Source organism: Lobosporangium transversale, assembly GCF_002105155.1.
Source record: "Lobosporangium transversale strain NRRL 3116 chromosome Unknown BCR41scaffold_1, whole genome shotgun sequence".
NCBI classification, from domain to species: Eukaryota; Fungi; Mortierellomycota; class Mortierellomycetes; order Mortierellales; family Mortierellaceae; genus Lobosporangium; species Lobosporangium transversale.
Window position 1 is genome coordinate 979943 of NW_019028979.1, and position 17865 is coordinate 997807.

Here is a 17865-nt window from a genome sequence, read left to right on the forward strand (position 1 = left end):
TGTTTTGTTTACATTTTCAACATTTAATTAATCATTCAACGCCACACCATCCACCACAGACGGGCAAAAAAAAAAAAAAAAAAAAAACAGACTGTTACGGTTTTGCAAGGCCTATGGCTTTTACAACAAAACACTGATTAGATAATTAGTTAGACGCGTTTTTTTTTTTTTTGTTATTATTTCCTCTTCTTTCCTTCCCTCCTCTTCTTTCTTTCTTTTCTTTTTTTGTTCTTTGCCCTTTACCCTTTTTTCATGCACGTTTTCTACATCCATTGTTTCCGTTTAATTTATCTAAATAAGAAACAAAAGACGCGTCTTCATCCAGCATTAACAACAAGCCATTCTTTGTTGTAACTCACTCCACATAACTCACCCACTCGAGTTTACTATTCCAACTTTTAAGATCATTCTATCTCATCTTTATTGCCCATTGTCATGTTTGTTATCAAGCGAGGTAAGTGTACTCTTGTATGTTTACTCTCTCACATTTTCATATACTCTTTTTCTTTTGTTCTCTCCACAAGGTCTATATAATTTATTTAACAAACACATTCCGTTTTAAACAAATGACTATAAACTAATGACAATGAACTGTTAAACCATTAAACCAGATGGAAGACGCGAAACCGTAAGTCTTGAATCCCTCTTTCTAATGTTTAAAGACAGATGTTGATTTTGTGTCTTTGAAATGCTCATGTTAAACTCACATTTACTTTTTGCATGAACAATGCTTTCATTTCCTTTTTGTTCCATCGTAGGTCCACTTTGACAAGATCACTTCCCGCATCTCCAAGCTATGCTATGGTTTGAACACTGACTTTGTGGACCCTCCTAGAGTATCCCAGAAGGTAAGAAAAGTTTTGTCAATCTATACCAATAACAAAAGGAATTCTTTTTTTTTTTTTTTTTTTTTTTGTAAACAGGAGCAAGATTAGCAAGCATATCCCTACAGATCCTCTATCTCTTCTCTTTCTATTACATCTTGTTACATTTCGTTGTTGTAGTCGTAAAAGACTTGACATACTTGTTACAACCGTTTGTCATGGTAACAACGGTCTAAAAAAAGCAAAAAAAGTAGATAAACAATAGCAAACAAGTTTGAGCTGCTTGAACAAATCAAGAAAGTTTTTTTTTGTGTTTGTTTATAAAGTTATATACATCTTACATTTGCCACCAGTTTTTCCTCCCCTCCCATGTGCCAATGATGGTGTGTATTCTCCATAGTTTCATCATCCTTATTTATTAACCCAACTTTTGACTCTATCTTACTCTGCATCCTTCTAGGTTGTCCAAGGCATGTACCAGGGTATCACTACAGTCGAGCTTGACAATCTAGCTGCTGAAACAGCTGCATATCTGACAACCAATCATCCAGATTATGCCACACTTGCAGCCCGTATTGCCATTTCCAACTTGCATAAGGAAACCAAAAAGGTCTTCTCTACAGTCATTGAAGATCTCTATACCCACTTCCACCAAAAGCTTAAAAAGAATGTGCCCTTAGTTTCCAAGGAGACATATGATATTGTGATGGAGAATGCGGATCGTCTCAACTCGGCCATTATCTACGATCGCGATTATGGCTACAACTTTTTCGGATTCAAGACCCTTGAAAAGAGCTATCTCTTGCGTATCAATGGCAAGTTGCTTTTTGTGTTTATTATTACACCTGATCGTGTTTTTAAATTTATTCAATGGCTAATAACGGTCAATTGTTTGCTTTTTTTTTTTTTTTTTTCTTGCAGATATCGTTGTTGAGCGTCCACAACACATGATTATGCGTGTTGCAATTGGTATCCATGGCCGTGATATTGATGCTGCAATTGAGACATATAACTTCATGTCCGAAAAATATTTTACACATGCGACTCCTACGTTGTTTAATGCTGGAACACCTCGTCCTCAGATGTCAAGCTGCTTCTTAGTTCAAATGGCAGACGATAGTATTGAGGGCATCTACGACACCTTGAAGACATGCTCTCTGATTTCCAAAGCTGCAGGCGGCGTTGGTATTAGTTTCCAAAAAATTCGTGCATCGGGATCATACATTGCTGGAACCAATGGCAACTCGAATGGCATCGTCCCCATGCTTCGCGTCTTCAACGATACCGCTCGCTTTGTAAACCAAGGTGGCGGGAAAAGAAACGGATCGTTTGCCATGTAAGTAACTGGAGACTATACAAGTGGAGGCTTTGCGATTTGTTACACCAAAGATCGACAAATCAATGACGCACAGATATCGTCCGTGACATGACATATTCATGTCCAAATTCTGGCATATTTACCTGGAACTAAAATACGAATTCATCACTCCCATTTTCACCTTGTACTAGGTATCTGGAGCCTTGGCATGCGGATGTATTTGAATTTTTGGATTTGCGAAAGAATACTGGCCATGAGGAACTCCGTGCACGTGACCTGTTCTTAGGTCTCTGGATCCCCGATCTCTTCATGCAGCGCGTCCAGGAGGATGGTGATTGGCATTTGTTCTGTCCAGGAGAGTGTCCTGGTCTAGATAGAGTCTGGGGCCAAGAGTTTGTTGATTTGTATAACAAATACGTGGCAGCCAACAAGCACCGCAGGGTTGTGAAAGCCCAAAAGTTGTGGTTTGCTATTGTGGATGCTCAGATTGAGACCGGAATGCCCTACATGCTATACAAAGGTAACTTCCTCATGATTCGGAAAAAAAAAAAAAAAAAAAAAAAAAAAAATGGCGCCTAGACAAGACGTTCATTTGTTAAACAATTCAAATTATTGACTTTTTTTTTTTTTTTTTTTTTTTTTTTGCGATGGTTTATATATTATAGATGCTTGTAACGCCAAATCTAACCAGCAGAATCTGGGAACTATCATGTGCTCAAACTTGTGCACGGAAATTATTGAGTATACTGCACCTGATGAAGTTGCTGTCTGTAACTTGGCATCGATCGCCTTGCCAAAGTTTGTAGATGTCAAGAACAAGTGCTTTGACTTTGATCAAATGCATATGGTTGTTAAGGTTGCGGCCAAGAACTTGAACAAGGTCATTGACCGCAACTACTATCCCGTCCCCGAGGCCGAAAAAAGCAACAAGCGTCATCGTCCGTATGTTGAATCATCTATTAGTTGAATGCACAATATGTATTGGATGTACTCGGAAGGCTCGAGCTAATATGTAACTATACACTCTCTTGATAAAAAAAAAAAAAAAAAAAAAAAGTATTGGTCTCGGTGTCCAAGGACTTGCTGACGCCTTTGTGATGCTCCGATACGCCTTTGATTCACCCGAAGCCCGTCAACTAAACAAGGACATCTTTGAGACTCTCTACCATGCAGCATTGGAAGCTTCTTGTGAGATGGCTAAGGAACAAGGACCGTATGAGACTTATGCTGGATCGCCTATTAGTAAGGGTATTCTTCAGTACGACATGTGGAATGTCAAGCCTAGTGATCGCTGGAACTGGGATCGTCTTAAAGAGAATATCCAAAAGTATGGAGTACGCAACTCACTACTGGTGGCGCCTATGCCTACAGCCTCAACCAGTCAGATCCTAGGCAACAACGAGTGCTTTGAACCTTATACATCCAACATTTACCAACGTCGAGTTATGAGCGGCGAGTTCCAGGTGGTGAACCATCATCTTTTGAACGATCTGACTCAGATGGGCTTATGGAACGAGGCGATGAAGAATCAAATCATTGCAGCTAACGGGTCGATCCAGGGTCTGTCAGAGCTAGATGATGATTTTAAGAAGTTGTATAGGACCATTTGGGAGATTCCACAGAAGGCATTGTTGGAGATGGCAGCGGATCGTGCTCCATTTATTGACCAATCACAGTCATTGAACGTCTTTATGTCAGATCCATCATCCAGCAAAATTACGTCGATGCACTTTTTCGCATGGAAGAAGGGATTAAAGACAGGCATGTACTATCTCCGCTCGCGTCCTGCTGTGGATGCGATCAAGTTCACAGTAGATCAACAAGCTTTGTTGGAGAGTTTGAAGAAACAAGCCCTAGTGGCGAAGGCTGTTAAGCAGCAAACATCAATTAAGACATCGACATCTGTGAATGGATTAACGACACCAGAACTGGAGTCTCCCAAGCTGGATGAGGCAGATCAAAAGGCACTCGATGCCATCATGTGTTCACTTGAGAATAAGGAAGCTTGCTTGATGTGCAGCGGTTAAAAAAAAAAAAAAAAAAAAAAAAAAAAAACCTTTAACTCCTGTTGTATTTATAGTTTTATTCATATCTACTTTTCACTTTTTCTATGCACCCATCGAGCTGCCCATAGCTTTCACGTTTCTTATTTAATAGTATCTTATTGGTTGCAATAGCTTAGTGGTCCTCATTCTACCATAATACGAATAAAAAATTTGCAAATTCTGAGAAGAGCGAAAGTTTATCACGCTCCTGCATTCTGCTACATGTGCATTGAGGGATACATTATTAATTGTTGATACCATTGAGATCCATTTCATATTGATAATAAAGCTAAAATCACTGCTAGTCATGGGTAATATCGAAAGACAGCTTATTGCGATGAACATGAACAGAAGATGTGCACGCGTTCTGCGTGTGAGATATGGATGACTCTCTTTTGCTTGCACACAAAACAGCTCTCATTCTTTCTTGATTTCTCTCCCTGTCTCCTCTCTCTTGGCCTTCGTCTCAACTTTTTTCCTCTTCCCCCTCTCAATCACTACTTTAGACACTCGGGTACAACCACCTCCTTGACCTCTTCCCAATTCCTAACCCTTTTTTTTCTATTTTCTATCTTTTTTTTTTTTTTTTTATCACAAAGACAATAATCATCCCCTGTTGCTTGTACATCCAGAATAAATCATAGAAAAACAGTTTAGAAGAGTTCTTTCTTGCTTTTGTCCATTGTCCTCTCCATTGCACCTTTTTATTTTGTTTTTTATTTTTTACAACAAAAAGATAAATGGTACCATGGTTCGGCGATATTTACAGCCTTTGCTTTATGGCCTGCGTCCCTTTACCGACTTGCAATCTATTGAAAAACGCAACTTTACAAGCACGACCACAACCACAATCATACTCGTCTACGATACAAGTACATGAACAGGAACAGTTTCATCAATGTTTTTTGTATGGTAGTAATAACAATGACTCGTCCATTCAAGATCCAGGCACCATGACTGTAAGCTTGTTGGGGTTCTTTTTCATCGCATTCCTATTGTCTAATTCACATCGCAAATCCTCTGCTGTTGGTAAGTAACAGAGAAAAAAAGCTAAAAAAAAAAAAAAAAAAAAAAAAAGGGCGGGAAAACTGTCTCATGAGAGAGAAAGAGAGACCATGACCTTGATCAAATGTTGCTGATCATACCCTTTTTTTTTTTTTTTTTTTTTTTTTTTTAAACAGGACGGATAGAAATGAGTATATTGTTCATGATATATTCATGTATTCTATTCCTTCAGATCTTCACGATCGGTGGCGTTGGCTCTAGTAGTAAAAAGTTTATCATATGGGCTACGGCACTCCATCTTGGAGCAACGGTTAGTTTTTTCTGGACGCTCATTGTGAATGCATTTATCCGTAAGTTCTTCACTAGTGCTGATTTTTATTTTTATATTCTTGCCATGATTGTCCCATGATATAAACAACGATCTTCCTTTTCTCCAACACTTTTAATATCATATCTTAGTTTATCAGTTTGTCGACGATGGAACGAAGCTTACCACTCGTGTAGGTGTTTTTAAAAGAAAAAAGAAAAAAGAGTAAAAAGCTAAGTCAATGTGAATTACACTTTCTTTGAGCTAAGGTTTTTTTTTTTTTTTTTTTTTTTTTTCCCCTTCTTACTTGAGCATAGTTCATTACAGGAACTAATCTTGTATGGATAGCAGGGACGACATTCATGTCGTTGGATTTGACTATGGATATCACTGGGAAGCATTATGGACAAAGCCCAGGACTCTTTTTCCTGACATTGATATTCCCAGCGATCGCAGTGTTGCTGTACATGATACTTGTCACTATTCTAGTGTTTCGGGTTTTAGAGGTGTACAAGTCACTCTGTAAGTGGATCGAATTTTTACTTATCACACTGTTGCAGATCAAGACAGGAAATTATTGACTATTAACACCAACATTTAATCCAAAAAAAAAAAAAAAAAAAAAAAAAAAAAAAGTCTACATAGCCATAGCGTCAATAATGTTTGCAGCTGGCCAGGTGGTTCGATTTGGAGTAAGCCGTTCTCTTGTGGCCTCAACTTACGGTCGAGTCAACGGCTCCATGTTCGGCACTCTATTGGATCTGATCTCAATTGCATTACTATATCAGTTCTGGAATAGTATTACAGAAGGTAAAAGACATCTATCTCTTTTTAATGTTGTATCATAGTCTTTTTCATTCATCCAGATACGCCAATTAATCCTTCCACTATCGTATTATCTGTTATCTGACCTCATAGACAGTTGCGGTGATGATACCTTTTAAAAAAAAAAAAAAAAAAAAAAAAAACGCTGTTTTTCTATAGAAATCGAATTGATATGATATTGTACAGGTTACTTTTTTATTCAGGAGGAGAATACTTTTCTTTTTTACCATCCATTTGGAAATGTTATTTCTAATGCTTGCATCTTGCGATCATGAATCTAAGATATCGAGAGACATCTCTTTTTTTTTTTTTTTTTTTTTTTTCTTTTAAACGAAGCGGAAACAATCGGACCAGACATAAAAACTTCCGTTGACAGGGTCAGGACTGAGAACAAAAGATTGTGAGAAGAGTCGTTTTTGTTTTTCATTGCTGTATTGGACTGTTCCTGAGACATTCACGATGACACTGCATGGCGTATTAGGATCCTGAGATCGCGCTAGTTTATATATTCATATAATAATTGTAAAAATAAAAATGGTCAGAGAAATGATAAGAATCCTCCAAGTCTTTTTTTTTTTTTTTTTTTTTTTTTTTTTGAATGTATATCATGTCATCTCCACATTTGGTTACATACATGGCAGTGGGTGACAGTCATATGATTCTACAGTGTGTTCGCTTGCTGGTAATTTGTTATAAAACTCTTGGAATGGTGAAATCCCCGAGTGAGCATTGCCTAATGAGAGAAACGAAAAAGAAAGAGTAAAAAATCAATACGAAAATCAAGAACTTCCAGCTGATTATCTACACACCAAGTATTTACCATTCCAGAGAATAGCCGAGCTATCGCGATAAAGATGGTTCAAGATCTTTGTTGGTTTTTAAAAAGGAAGCATTAATCCGTATGGCTTAATCAGTATTGCACACAGTTGATCATCCTGAAAGTTAAGACAGCATCAACAATATCGAAAAAAAAAAAAAAAAGTCTGGTTCTGACATACATGTCGCTTATTGTCAAACACATCATAATACAGTGTAACAAACTGGTCTGCTCCACTAGAAGAAACTTCAACATGGGCTCTAATGGGGTCCTATATGTTGACAGGGTGCAGCAAAGGGTATCATGGGTATAAAAAAAAGAAAGAAAGAAAGAAAATAACGACTGTTGAGACTGAGATTCTTTTTTTTTTTTCTGTTTATGAATGGTCCCTTCCATGACACCATGTCCATGTCCTTGTTCCTTCTTTTTGACATTCCATCAGTCCATCATCAATTCGTTTCTGGTGCTAAACTGAATGCTTATCCTGTTTTTGCAACGTACGGCCATGTCAGTCTTTTGCCTTGGAGAAATGGAATCAGTTTCTTTTAGTTTAAAGATGTCTTTGTTTAATATTGCCTTTTTTTTTTTTTTTTTTTGTGCCGCGGCAGATCTCAGTGGCTTTTTTGCCTATGACTGCTTTCTCTGTGACGATGGGTTTTGTGCACGGATCTGATCCAACAATTAAAATGCTCTGGTCGTCCTTTTTTTTTTTAATTCTTTTTTTTCTTCTTCGCCTCCAATCTTCTCCTTATTCTGCTTCATCAACACCGCAACCTTTCTTTATAATAATATGGCTACCAAGTAAATACGATATCCCTCCTCACTTTTTTTTTTTTTTTTTTTTTTTTTTCTATTCAATGTTCAAATAAACGAAACGTTTTTTTTGTCATAGATACAGTTGAAAAAAAAAAAAAAGTTAGTTTTTTAACACATCTTGCACATTCTAATTAATAAATGAACTGTTGTAGGAAGATTTTGCTCCTCGGATCTGGCTTCGTCGCTGAGCCTTGCGTCGAATACCTGTGCCGTCGCCCTGAGAACAAGTTGACTATTGGTAATACATCTAAGAAGACACTCCTCTCCCATACACACGCGCTCTTTTTTTTTTCTATTTATTGGTGGCGCGTAAAAAGAGATGTCTTTTGTTGATTATCAAAGATAACAAAAAAAAAAAAAAAAAAAAGACTTATGGGCGATTGGTAATTCGTTGTGTAGAATTGGCAGGACAGACAAGTTCAATCCAGTCTTGTTTCTTGTATTTTTGATTGTTTGAATTGTTCAAAGTGAGCGTGTGATAGTTGGGGTGGAACTGATGGGTGATGTTCAGTGAATCAACCTCTTGATTATCTTTTTTGACTGTTGGATCAAAAAAAAAAAAAAAATCTTTTTTACCAATATACTGGTGAAAGCTCTCTCCTGTCACAGACAACCCGTCACAATTGCTAAAAAGACGGGGGAGAAGAACAAGATAGGGCCCGTCGCGGGTTTCTTTTAGTGCTTAAGAGAGTGAACTTCTTTTTGCACTAATCTGTTAATTACAGATAACGGTCAGAAAGTGACCGGGCCCCGTATCTGATCGGTCTTCCCCACGATTATTAATACATTCATACAATGAGGGTTGTGACCCATCCTGATTTTTTGTTTTTTTATCCGATCACTGATCATGTCCATCTAACTATATTCATCTCTCTCTCTCTTTTTTTTTTTTTTTTTTTTTTTTTTTTTAAAAAAAAAAAATCAGCCGCTAGACGCATTGCTATTGTTCAGGACCTCGCTTCCGCTTACAAGAACACCACTGCCATCTCTTTGGATGTCGATGATGAGGTTGCCTTGGATGCTGCTGTTGCAGAGCACGACATTGTCATCTCCTTGATTCCCTACATTCACCACGCCAAGGTCATCAAGTCCGCCATTAAAGCTAAGGTCAACGTCGTGACCACCTCCTATGTCTCTCCTGCGATGATGGAATATGACGAGGCGTAAGTAAAGTCTCAAGATGGATATTCGAAACATGTATCGCCACTCTCAACAGCATCCATTGTGTCATTGTATCTAAAAAAAAAAAAAAAAAAAAAAAAAACTCTATTGTCCAATTTATATCATAGTGCCAAAGCTGCTGGTGTTGTTGTCATGAACGAGATTGGTGTTGATCCCGGTGTTGATCACTTGTATGCCGTCAAGACTATTAACGAGGTTCATGCTGAAGGTGGCAAGGTAAATAACAAATGTTTACAATCAATTAGCTTGTGGCTGACTTGTTCATGAACAAAAAAAAATTGGATTGCCAACTATCAATTGCCTTGAATTTGTCAAACACCAGATCATCTCTTTCCTTTCTTACTGCGGTGGTCTTCCTGCCCCCGAGGCCTCTAATAATCCTCTTGGATACAAGTTCTCTTGGTCCTCGCGTGGAGTGTTGCTTGCACTCAAGAACAATGCCAAGTTTTATGAGAATGGCGAGATTGTTGAGTATTCAGGCAATGATTTGATGAACTCTGCCAAACCTATCTCCATTTATCCTGCTTTTGCCTTTGTCGGATACCCCAACCGTGACTCAACTCCATACAAGCAGCGTTACAACATCCCAGAGGCTCAGACTATCCTCCGTGGTACCCTCCGCTATGCTGGATTTCCAGAGTTCGTCAAAGTCTTGGTTGATATCGGATTCTTGGATGATGCCCCCAAGGACTTTTTGACTCCTGAAGCACCCGAGATTGCTTGGGTACGTATCACATGACAGTATTCGTGGGAAAAAAAAAAAAAAAAAAAAAAAAAAAAGCTTTGACCTGATGAAAACTTTACTGTCATGCCAATTTGAAATCCAATTAACCATCGAATCAATAACTTTAATTATCACTGTTAATAGAACGATGTCACTGCCAAACGCCTTGGAGCCTCTAGCAATACCGAGACGTAAGTTGCATTAACATTGTATCGATCTAATGGGTATCTGAAAGATAGAATAGGCACATGGTCACTGACACTAGCTTATTATTGGGAATACGGTTCATATTTATAGTGATCTTGTCGAGTTGATCAAGGAGAAGGCTTCAATCAAGGGAGCCGAGCTTGATCGTATTATCAAGGGCATGAAGTGGTATGTCTCTTTGTTTATTATTATTTTATTTTTATTTTTTTATAATATGGTGGTTTACTTTAGTATGCCCGGCTGTTGATTAAAGCTTAATTTTTTTTAAAAAAAAATAATAAATTGACAGGCTTGGTATGTTCTCAACCACCCCTGCTCAGCGTCGTGGCAACTTCCTCGACACTTTGTGCGCTACTTTGGAGGATAAGATGATGTACGCCAAGGGAGAGCGTGATATGGTCATGCTTCAGCACAAATTCGAGGTTGAGCTCAAGGATGGAACTAAGGTATGAGACTTTGCGACTGGGAATATATTTCAGAACTATATCGTTTTCTAGAAGAGTTTCATTAACTGACAATGTGCCATTGATCCTTAACATATTTCCGATCTGCTATAGCAAACCCGCACTTCCACGATTTTGGAATACGGAAACCCCGAGGGCGCATCCGCCATGGCTCGCTTGGTTGGTATGCCTTGTGGTGTTGCCACTCAGTTGGTTCTTGATGGTGTGATCAACAAGCCCGGTATCCTTGCACCTATGTCTTCGGACATCAACGATCCTTTGATTAAGGCCATTGAGGCAGAAGGTGTTGTTTGCCACGAGGAGATTCTGTAAAAAAAAAAAAAAAAAAAAAAAAAAAGGTTATCAACAGTAAAAGTAGTAATACAATAAAATATATAAAATAGTTTTTAGACCTGATCTTTAGGCGCACATCAAGGATTTAACCTTTTTTTTCCTATCTGGATTAGGAGTGGAAGTTCGAACCGCGTGAACTGATGAGGTCTATGATGAAATGTGCATTGTTTGATTCACTTCTCGGCTCTTTGAATTTGAAAGTGAAGCCTATAATAAAAAATAAAAAAAATAAAAAAAACTTGCTGATCATTGATGTACCCGTGGTGACTCTCCCCTTTTCATGATCTGCTCTCCTTGACAGGTGTAAGAACACGCGGTAAAGGACAATAGTCGTAATGATCATACACTACTTCTCTTCCTCAACTCTAGTTGTTCTTTTAATTATTATCCTTCTGATGGATGAAAGCTTTGCAATCAAGCATCTCTTTTGTATACATAGGTAGGGAGAAAGAAAGATTAGATGTAGAGTTCATTGAGGGAGCGAGTGTCTAGAAACGAGATGATTGAAAGGATCACCAATTCGCTGGATAGGAAAAGCCATGTGCTGCAGCTGTGATGATTTTGGATGACAAGATCAATAAAAAAGATATTGCCCCTTTTACTTTTTCATTGACAGATCTTACAGCCATCATGACATTTATACATAAATGTGTACATGAGTATGTTATTATATTTGTATTATACATCGACATGTACTGTGTATGTATAGATATATTTTTGCAAGAGTTGGAAGCATATTGCATGCATGTTACGACAGATCACTGCTTCTACGCATGTGAATCAGCTATGTACATGTAGTGATTGAGAAAGTGAATTTTAATTCCTTTATTCTTTTCTATTTTAATTTCGATTAACAAAGAAAGCAATTACTTACTGCACATGAATTAAATGAATATTATAAAGCAAAAAAAGATAATCAAGACAAGGATAAATTACGCCTGTCAATGTTTCGGCTTTAAATGAACCTGTGGGGTCTTTTTTTTTTTTTTTTTTTTCTGTTTCTCTTTCCACTCTCCCCATTCTTTTTTTCGTTTTTACTTTTCTCCTCTTCTCCTCCTTCTCCTCCTTCTCTTCTCTCTTCTCCTTTTTTTTTTTCCTTTACACTTATTCTTCCCCTTTACTCATTATCTAACTTCTTCCCTTTTGTTTCTTTTTCTTTTCTTTCTTCGACCCATTCTTCATTCCATTTGCTTTTTTCTTCTTTTGAATTGCTCATTCTTCGCTTTGATCTGTATTTTAAAGCAGGTTGTACAAATCAGGCTAGCTTTCTGATTTTCATTTCTCACACTCACACACGACCAACGAAAATATCTTGCAATTATTGCAACACAACATTGTCCCTTTTTTCCCTCTTGTCTTCCCAACAACAGTTACTGTAGTAAACTAGCAACAACAGCAACAGCAACAGCAACAGCAACAGCAACAGCAACAGCAACAGCAACAGCAATAACAAAAATAAACCCCTCCTTCTGTCCTTGTTAAATCCTTTTATAAAACAATGTTGACCGATCAACGATTTCAGGAATGCCTTGCAGAGTTGCAGGTTCCCAAGGTGGCAGACTGGGAGCTGTTTTTGGAGTCTCATGGGTTCAAGATCTATCGCAAAACACTTCCCAACACTGCTTTGTACGAATACAAGGCCCTGGGTTACTATCCTGATGTGCCTTCTCATCTTTTGGCAGATGTCTTCACGGATCTAGAGTACCGTAAGACCTGGGACAAGAACATGGTTGGATACAACGTTCTTGAAAACGATGTGACCCATTATACCACAAAGTTTCCATGGCCGTTGTCACCACGCGAGTACTTTTATCAGTTGACGGTGCATGAGCCCAAGAAGGGCCATTTCTGTGTCAGTTCTCAAACTGTGGGCAAGATTAGAGCTGCCGATGGCACTCTTCAGAACTTTTATAACACCAACAACTACAAGTCCATGGTGACCCTTGCTCCATCTTCCATGACTTCATCTTTCTCTTCGTCATCACCACATCTCAGTATACCTGGAGCAGCATCAGCATCAGCCATATCTTTGCCTACATCATCAGATCAGCAGCACAGAGTATTCCAGTTGCCGCCTGGGAATAAATCTGTACGTGTTGAGGAGTATCGTCAGGATGTGGTTATGGTCCCATCAGAGGATCAAAAAGGCTGCCATGTATGGTTCGGCTATTTTGATGATCCCAAGGTAACGAATTAAACAAATCATACAGGACCCCTTTGTTTGCTTTATTTGATTACTTGTTTGTTTTGTTTTGTTTCCTTCCTCCTTTTCTCGTCATCCTTTCTCCTTGCCCTTTTTTATTTATTTATTTATTTTTATTTATTTTTTGCAAGAAGGATGTCAGGGTGTCAGGGTGTCAGGGTGTCAGGATGAAAATAGACTTGCGATTTATCGGACTCATATCAATTACAACATCGTATTAGCTCGTATTAGCTCTTGTATCACAACATTTGCTGATGCTATCATCGTCATCATCATTATTATTATCGATTTTTATTGTTATTTATTATTACTATTATTTTTTGTAATCTGCTCTGTTGGGTATCCACTTTTTGTTGATTTTAAATCTTTGAGGCGGCATGGGAAGATGGAGAATAGGAAGTGAAGAGTAGCCAAGTATCTTCTTGTTCAGGCAGGCTCGTATAGGTTGTAATGGCGCCTTCATTAAGGATTTTTAAGGAAATTAATGAGCTAATAAGACAAAGACTTGAGTTAGGAAGTGCAAAACAAATTTTGTTCAGTGATGCTGTTTGGTGTTGCTGGGATTATCTATGCTATTCTGATCCAAGACCCATTGGTTCACAAAGAATGATGCACAGCTTTTTTAATAGATGCACTTTTTTTTGGGCTGAATCTCGCTTGGGCCATGGCCCATGACGAATCTCCCATCCTATCCAATTGCGAGATGAACTTACCTTTTTTTTTTTATTTTTTTATTTTTTTATTTTTTTTTAGGGCCATATCCCCTCATCCATTGTGAATTGGGCTACGAAACATGGGATCCCTGGTAAGAAAAGAATGATAACAAAATTTTTTGTGTGTAATATACTTGTATTGTAAAGTGCCAATCGATGCATTCCAAGCTGACTTGCATATCAAACCATAGGTTTCCTCAAAGCGATTCAGGATGCTTGTCTCAGGAGAGCAGCAGCTCAGAACGGATCGTTTGTGCCATCATCATCTTTTACGGCTCTTAGGAATAGACCATCCACACCAGACAGTGGCATTGAAGCTTAGAGGAACATGACCCCCTCTCTCTGTATCCACACCCATAACAACAACACACTGAACACTGAACACTGAACACGTTATCGATTTCTCTTTCGAACAGTTAGATAATTAGAGCAAGTGCCATTTAGACTTTTTATTTTTTTATTTCAGTATTTCAGTTTAGCTATCCTTTCGCTGGAGTTTTGTTTGTATTTTGAAATTTTCTCTGGACTTGAATGCTGGTTCATTCAAGCCCAATAAACAGAGAATAACTGTAGGTTGGGGTTGGATAGTTAACCTGCATGTTTCGAGGTGCTGAATAAAGAATAAGAAATGACATGGGCCTCCATTCTCTCCCCCAAACACAGCAGATCATGATTAAAAAATATGTGTCTATATTTGGGGAGCCACAATTATCATTTCAAGGTGGACTTCTTCACATGCCAAGTAAAGGACCGTCTGTGGTCCGATCGATGATTGGTTCGACATACCGCCACCATGCGCAAAAAAATTAGTCCAAGCCCTGGTGGCCTGATTGTTCTAGGCAACGTGGCTGACTTGGCCAGAAAATCCATGGGAGAAGAAAAGCCGGAAAAAAATGATCGAGCATGGGTAAATGAGGCGGAGAAGAAAGGTGGAGAGCATTGCAGGGATGTGGATGATAATCCATACTTGAGGACAGGACCCTTCATTTATAAATAAAGTTGGAGGTGGCTAGCGTGCTAAGACTTTCCCTACTCTGGACTGATCAATTACTTTTATTATATCTCTCTTCCTTTCTCTCTCTAATATCTTAAATAGTCCTCCTCCCTCATTCCCTGCATCCCTCCTCATTTGACTACATCTGATTGAATCCGATTAATCGCATTTATTCATCTCTTGGAAACATGAGTCATTCTGCTGGTCAGCATCAACATGACAAGAATCATGTGAAAACAGCGGCTAGTGACCATAGTACAACCCTCAACGAAGCAGAAGCTACTGTTAAAAAGGACCACAACTCCTCAATTTCAAATAAGGGCGTTAAAATTTCACCAGCTTTGGCATGTGCTGTTCGAGTATGCATTCGATCATATGGAGTTGGGTTCGTCTTTGCAACTGCTCCCAAACTAATCAGGACGTTGATCACTTTTATCTTGAGCCCCCGTAAGGCCACACCCAAGGGTCAAAACTTCATTGCAGCCTTCCTGAAAACTATCTGGGCTGTACTCAAGGACGGTGCGAGCCCTAGAAAGGATGGTATGAGCATGCTATTGATGATCTCGTTGGGAGGATATAAGTTACTAGAAGTGTTTTTGAACCATGGGATGAAGAAGGTCATTCTTACACAGCACCTACAACAACAGCAGCAAAAGCAACAGCAATCCCAACAATGGTCCAGGGGCGACACATCCAAGGTTGAGCTCCCTGCAGATCTGCGACAGCGTACTACGATGATGGCCTCATTCCTGGCCTCTGCTGCAGCAATTATCTTTATGCATAAAAGACGGCCTGGATACGCAACAATTGATTATACTCTGTTTGCAGTGGTGCGTGCTTTGGATGTATTTGGCCATGTAGCAGTCAAAAATCGGTGGGGACCAAGCTGGTTAGGTTCTTATGGAGCCGTTGCAGTCTTTGTATTGGCTTGCACTGAAATTATGTTCTCATGGATATATGAGCCTGAGCGATTGCCAGGGTAAAGGAAAAAAAAAAAAAATCGAGAAATTGCTACGAGAATACGTGTTGCTTATGGATGTGAAGCCTTCTATTAACTAGATTTTTCTTTTTGTGTCATGTATTGGTAGGCCATATGCTTTCTGGATTACAAAGATGTCGCGAATGGACAAGCGGCTACTGGAAACCTTGCGTGCTGTTAGAGCAGGCACTGCTCAATTTGGCCAGTCCAATCCTCCAGAAGTGAGTGGATTGTTGACGAGCCTGTGCGAAGACCTTGGCATGGATCCCAAGATGGGTAAGGGCTATGAGAAGCTAGGCTTTGGAGTTGTATAAGCCATATTTTTTCATAAAAAAAAAAAAAAAAAAAAAAAAAATTAGGTCCTAAAGCGATACTTTTTTTTTTCATATATTTTTTTTTATTTAGGCGACTTGGAGTTGCGTAGGCGCCTATCTTGCAAGGTTGTGCATCAGGGTATCAGTCCATCGTGTGAGGTATTTCCAATCAACTGCTCATGGCATGTGGTCGTCTTGTATTTTTTCTATTTTTAAAGGATTGTAGTGACATTTGACACGTTTTCCTCCTTCCAACAAACACTTTATCAAGGTACACACTGGTTATCGCTGGATTCAAGGCTTCCTAGTATCTTCAGGAGTACGTACTGTTCATAAAAAACTAGGACTTCGTGAACAGCTGGATTGCCCTTTTGTTTTTCTTTCTCTCCTAAACACCTCTTTTGCTTTCATCTTCCATCATGAAAATGAATAGATCTATTTGCCAGTGCATCTCTTGCCAGCGCTACTCAATCCGAAGGTATTCTTCCAGAAACTTCATGATAATCCTATTGCCACAGTTACATCCACACTGCTGGCAACGGCTCGATCCAGTGCGTTCCTCGCAACTTATATTGCCTTGATCTGGTATGGAATCTGTTCCTGGCGATCCAAGGTGATGCCTTTGACCATGAAGCTGACTGGCAAACGCTATAACGGCAATGTGGTCGACAATATCTATGGACCTTTACTGGGATCTTTCATGTGTGGATTCTCGGTTTTGATTGAAAAGCCTCATCGTCGTGCAGAGATGGCACTGTATGTCTTGCCAAGAGCCATGTATTCTATGTGGAGTCGAGTGATGTCTGGACGGTTGAGCAGAAGGGTTGAGATGATGGGAGAGACATTTATTTATGCTTTTTCAATGTCTGTATTATTGACGGGAATGAAGTGGAGGCGTGATATGGTTCGACCAAGTATGCAGGGTCTTTTAGGATGGATGTTAGAGATGCCCAAACAACGTGGACCCCGTCACGGACACCATGGACAACACCAGCATAAGCAAAAACCAGAAGGAAAGCCAAGTAACGATATCCATCCACACACAGAAGCGGAAGCAAGCGTGAAGACAAATCAAACAAAAGTAACCGATTCATCCAGCTAGCTTGTATCAAATAAGTAGAAGCCAATATTATTGAATACATATCAGTTTATACGCTTTTTTCTGTACACCTCTTGAGGATAAGCGATAATAGAAAAAAAAAAAATTAGTGTAGTAGTTGGTTCAAGTTCTTTGACTTGTTTATTGCTTGAAAGCAGAATTAGATTGAATTCAATGTATGATAACTTCACCCAAAGCTGACATGATGTTATACCTAATGAAATTTGTCCTGACCAAACGACGTGGTCCTGCACTGACATGCCTATGCCTATCCATAACTGCGCTCCATCAGCATCCTCTCTTTACAACATCACCAATGCCAAATTGAATCCTTTGGAGGCTGCAGAAATCATCGCACTTATTGGCGATTTCCTCAATCGAAAAGACCTTTTGAAATGTATTCGCGTCTCCAAGATATTTACTCTACTTTTATTAGGTTCACATGGAGGGAAATCTCGATCAACTCACCTTTCCAAAAAAAAAAAAAAAAAAAAAAAAAATAACAGCTTACTGGTTAAGCACTGCAGAAACTCAAGAAATACACTGAGGGGATTAATTTTCTATCAGATGGCATTTTACAAGAGTATCGGTCATTGAGAGATGTGATCGCCATCAGTTCATTGCATGCGAAAATAGGGTCCTATGGGAGTCCCTCGAACCGGCTGAACTTTCGAACCTCGTCAAAACTCACAACTT

General features: G+C 38.9%; 7 protein-coding genes across 7 annotated transcripts; 6 read left to right on the forward strand and 1 right to left on the reverse strand.

Moving 5' to 3' along the window:
- Nucleotides 1–198: 198 nt before the first annotated feature.
- On the forward strand, nt 199–4169 carry BCR41DRAFT_330385 (ribonucleotide reductase; the record flags this gene model as incomplete). Its single annotated transcript, XM_022021747.1, has 8 exons — nt 199–454; nt 612–628; nt 759–848; nt 1285–1639; nt 1746–2160; nt 2334–2662; nt 2808–3084; nt 3200–4169. Exons 1-8 carry the CDS (start codon nt 436–438, stop codon nt 4167–4169), a joined length of 2472 nt encoding a protein of 823 aa, XP_021886555.1. The 5' UTR covers nt 199–435.
- Nucleotides 4170–4779: 610 nt separating this feature from the next.
- BCR41DRAFT_330386 (chitin synthase III catalytic subunit) lies at nt 4780–6347 on the forward strand (the record flags this gene model as incomplete). The annotated part of the gene is made up of 5 exons (XM_022021748.1): nt 4780–5216; nt 5369–5542; nt 5652–5692; nt 5817–6021; nt 6136–6347. The coding sequence occupies exons 1-5, from the start codon at nt 4928–4930 to the stop codon at nt 6345–6347; spliced, it is 921 nt and encodes a 306-aa protein (XP_021886556.1). The 5' UTR covers nt 4780–4927.
- Nucleotides 6348–6642: 295 nt separating this feature from the next.
- BCR41DRAFT_344231 (hypothetical protein) lies at nt 6643–7697 on the reverse strand. The gene is made up of 5 exons (XM_022022462.1): nt 7643–7697; nt 7323–7412; nt 7145–7190; nt 6959–7057; nt 6643–6820 (listed from the first exon to the last, which is right to left on the reverse strand). Exons 1-5 carry the CDS (start codon nt 7646–7648, stop codon nt 6651–6653), a joined length of 411 nt encoding a protein of 136 aa, XP_021886557.1. The 5' UTR covers nt 7649–7697; the 3' UTR covers nt 6643–6650.
- Nucleotides 7698–7872: 175 nt separating this feature from the next.
- Nucleotides 7873–10846, forward strand: BCR41DRAFT_382802 (saccharopine dehydrogenase; the record flags this gene model as incomplete). The annotated part of the gene is made up of 9 exons (XM_022027385.1): nt 7873–7942; nt 8110–8195; nt 8883–9120; nt 9247–9355; nt 9462–9863; nt 10008–10054; nt 10161–10238; nt 10360–10516; nt 10628–10846. Exons 1-9 carry the CDS (start codon nt 7932–7934, stop codon nt 10844–10846), a joined length of 1347 nt encoding a protein of 448 aa, XP_021886558.1. The 5' UTR covers nt 7873–7931.
- A 470-nt stretch (nt 10847–11316) lies between these two features.
- BCR41DRAFT_7302 (hypothetical protein) lies at nt 11317–11783 on the forward strand. The gene has a single exon (XM_022030999.1). It carries the CDS (start codon nt 11423–11425, stop codon nt 11663–11665), a length of 243 nt encoding a protein of 80 aa, XP_021886559.1. The 5' UTR covers nt 11317–11422; the 3' UTR covers nt 11666–11783.
- Nucleotides 11784–11953: 170 nt separating this feature from the next.
- Nucleotides 11954–14469, forward strand: BCR41DRAFT_344234 (hypothetical protein). Its single transcript, XM_022022463.1, has 3 exons — nt 11954–13052; nt 13824–13875; nt 13975–14469. Exons 1-3 carry the CDS (start codon nt 12366–12368, stop codon nt 14103–14105), a joined length of 870 nt encoding a protein of 289 aa, XP_021886560.1. The 5' UTR covers nt 11954–12365; the 3' UTR covers nt 14106–14469.
- Nucleotides 14470–14812: 343 nt separating this feature from the next.
- BCR41DRAFT_344237 (hypothetical protein) lies at nt 14813–17224 on the forward strand. The gene is made up of 5 exons (XM_022022464.1): nt 14813–15756; nt 15866–16032; nt 16162–16229; nt 16342–16389; nt 16504–17224. The coding sequence occupies exons 1-5, from the start codon at nt 14966–14968 to the stop codon at nt 17170–17172; spliced, it is 1743 nt and encodes a 580-aa protein (XP_021886561.1). The 5' UTR covers nt 14813–14965; the 3' UTR covers nt 17173–17224.
- Nucleotides 17225–17865: the final 641 nt, after the last annotated feature.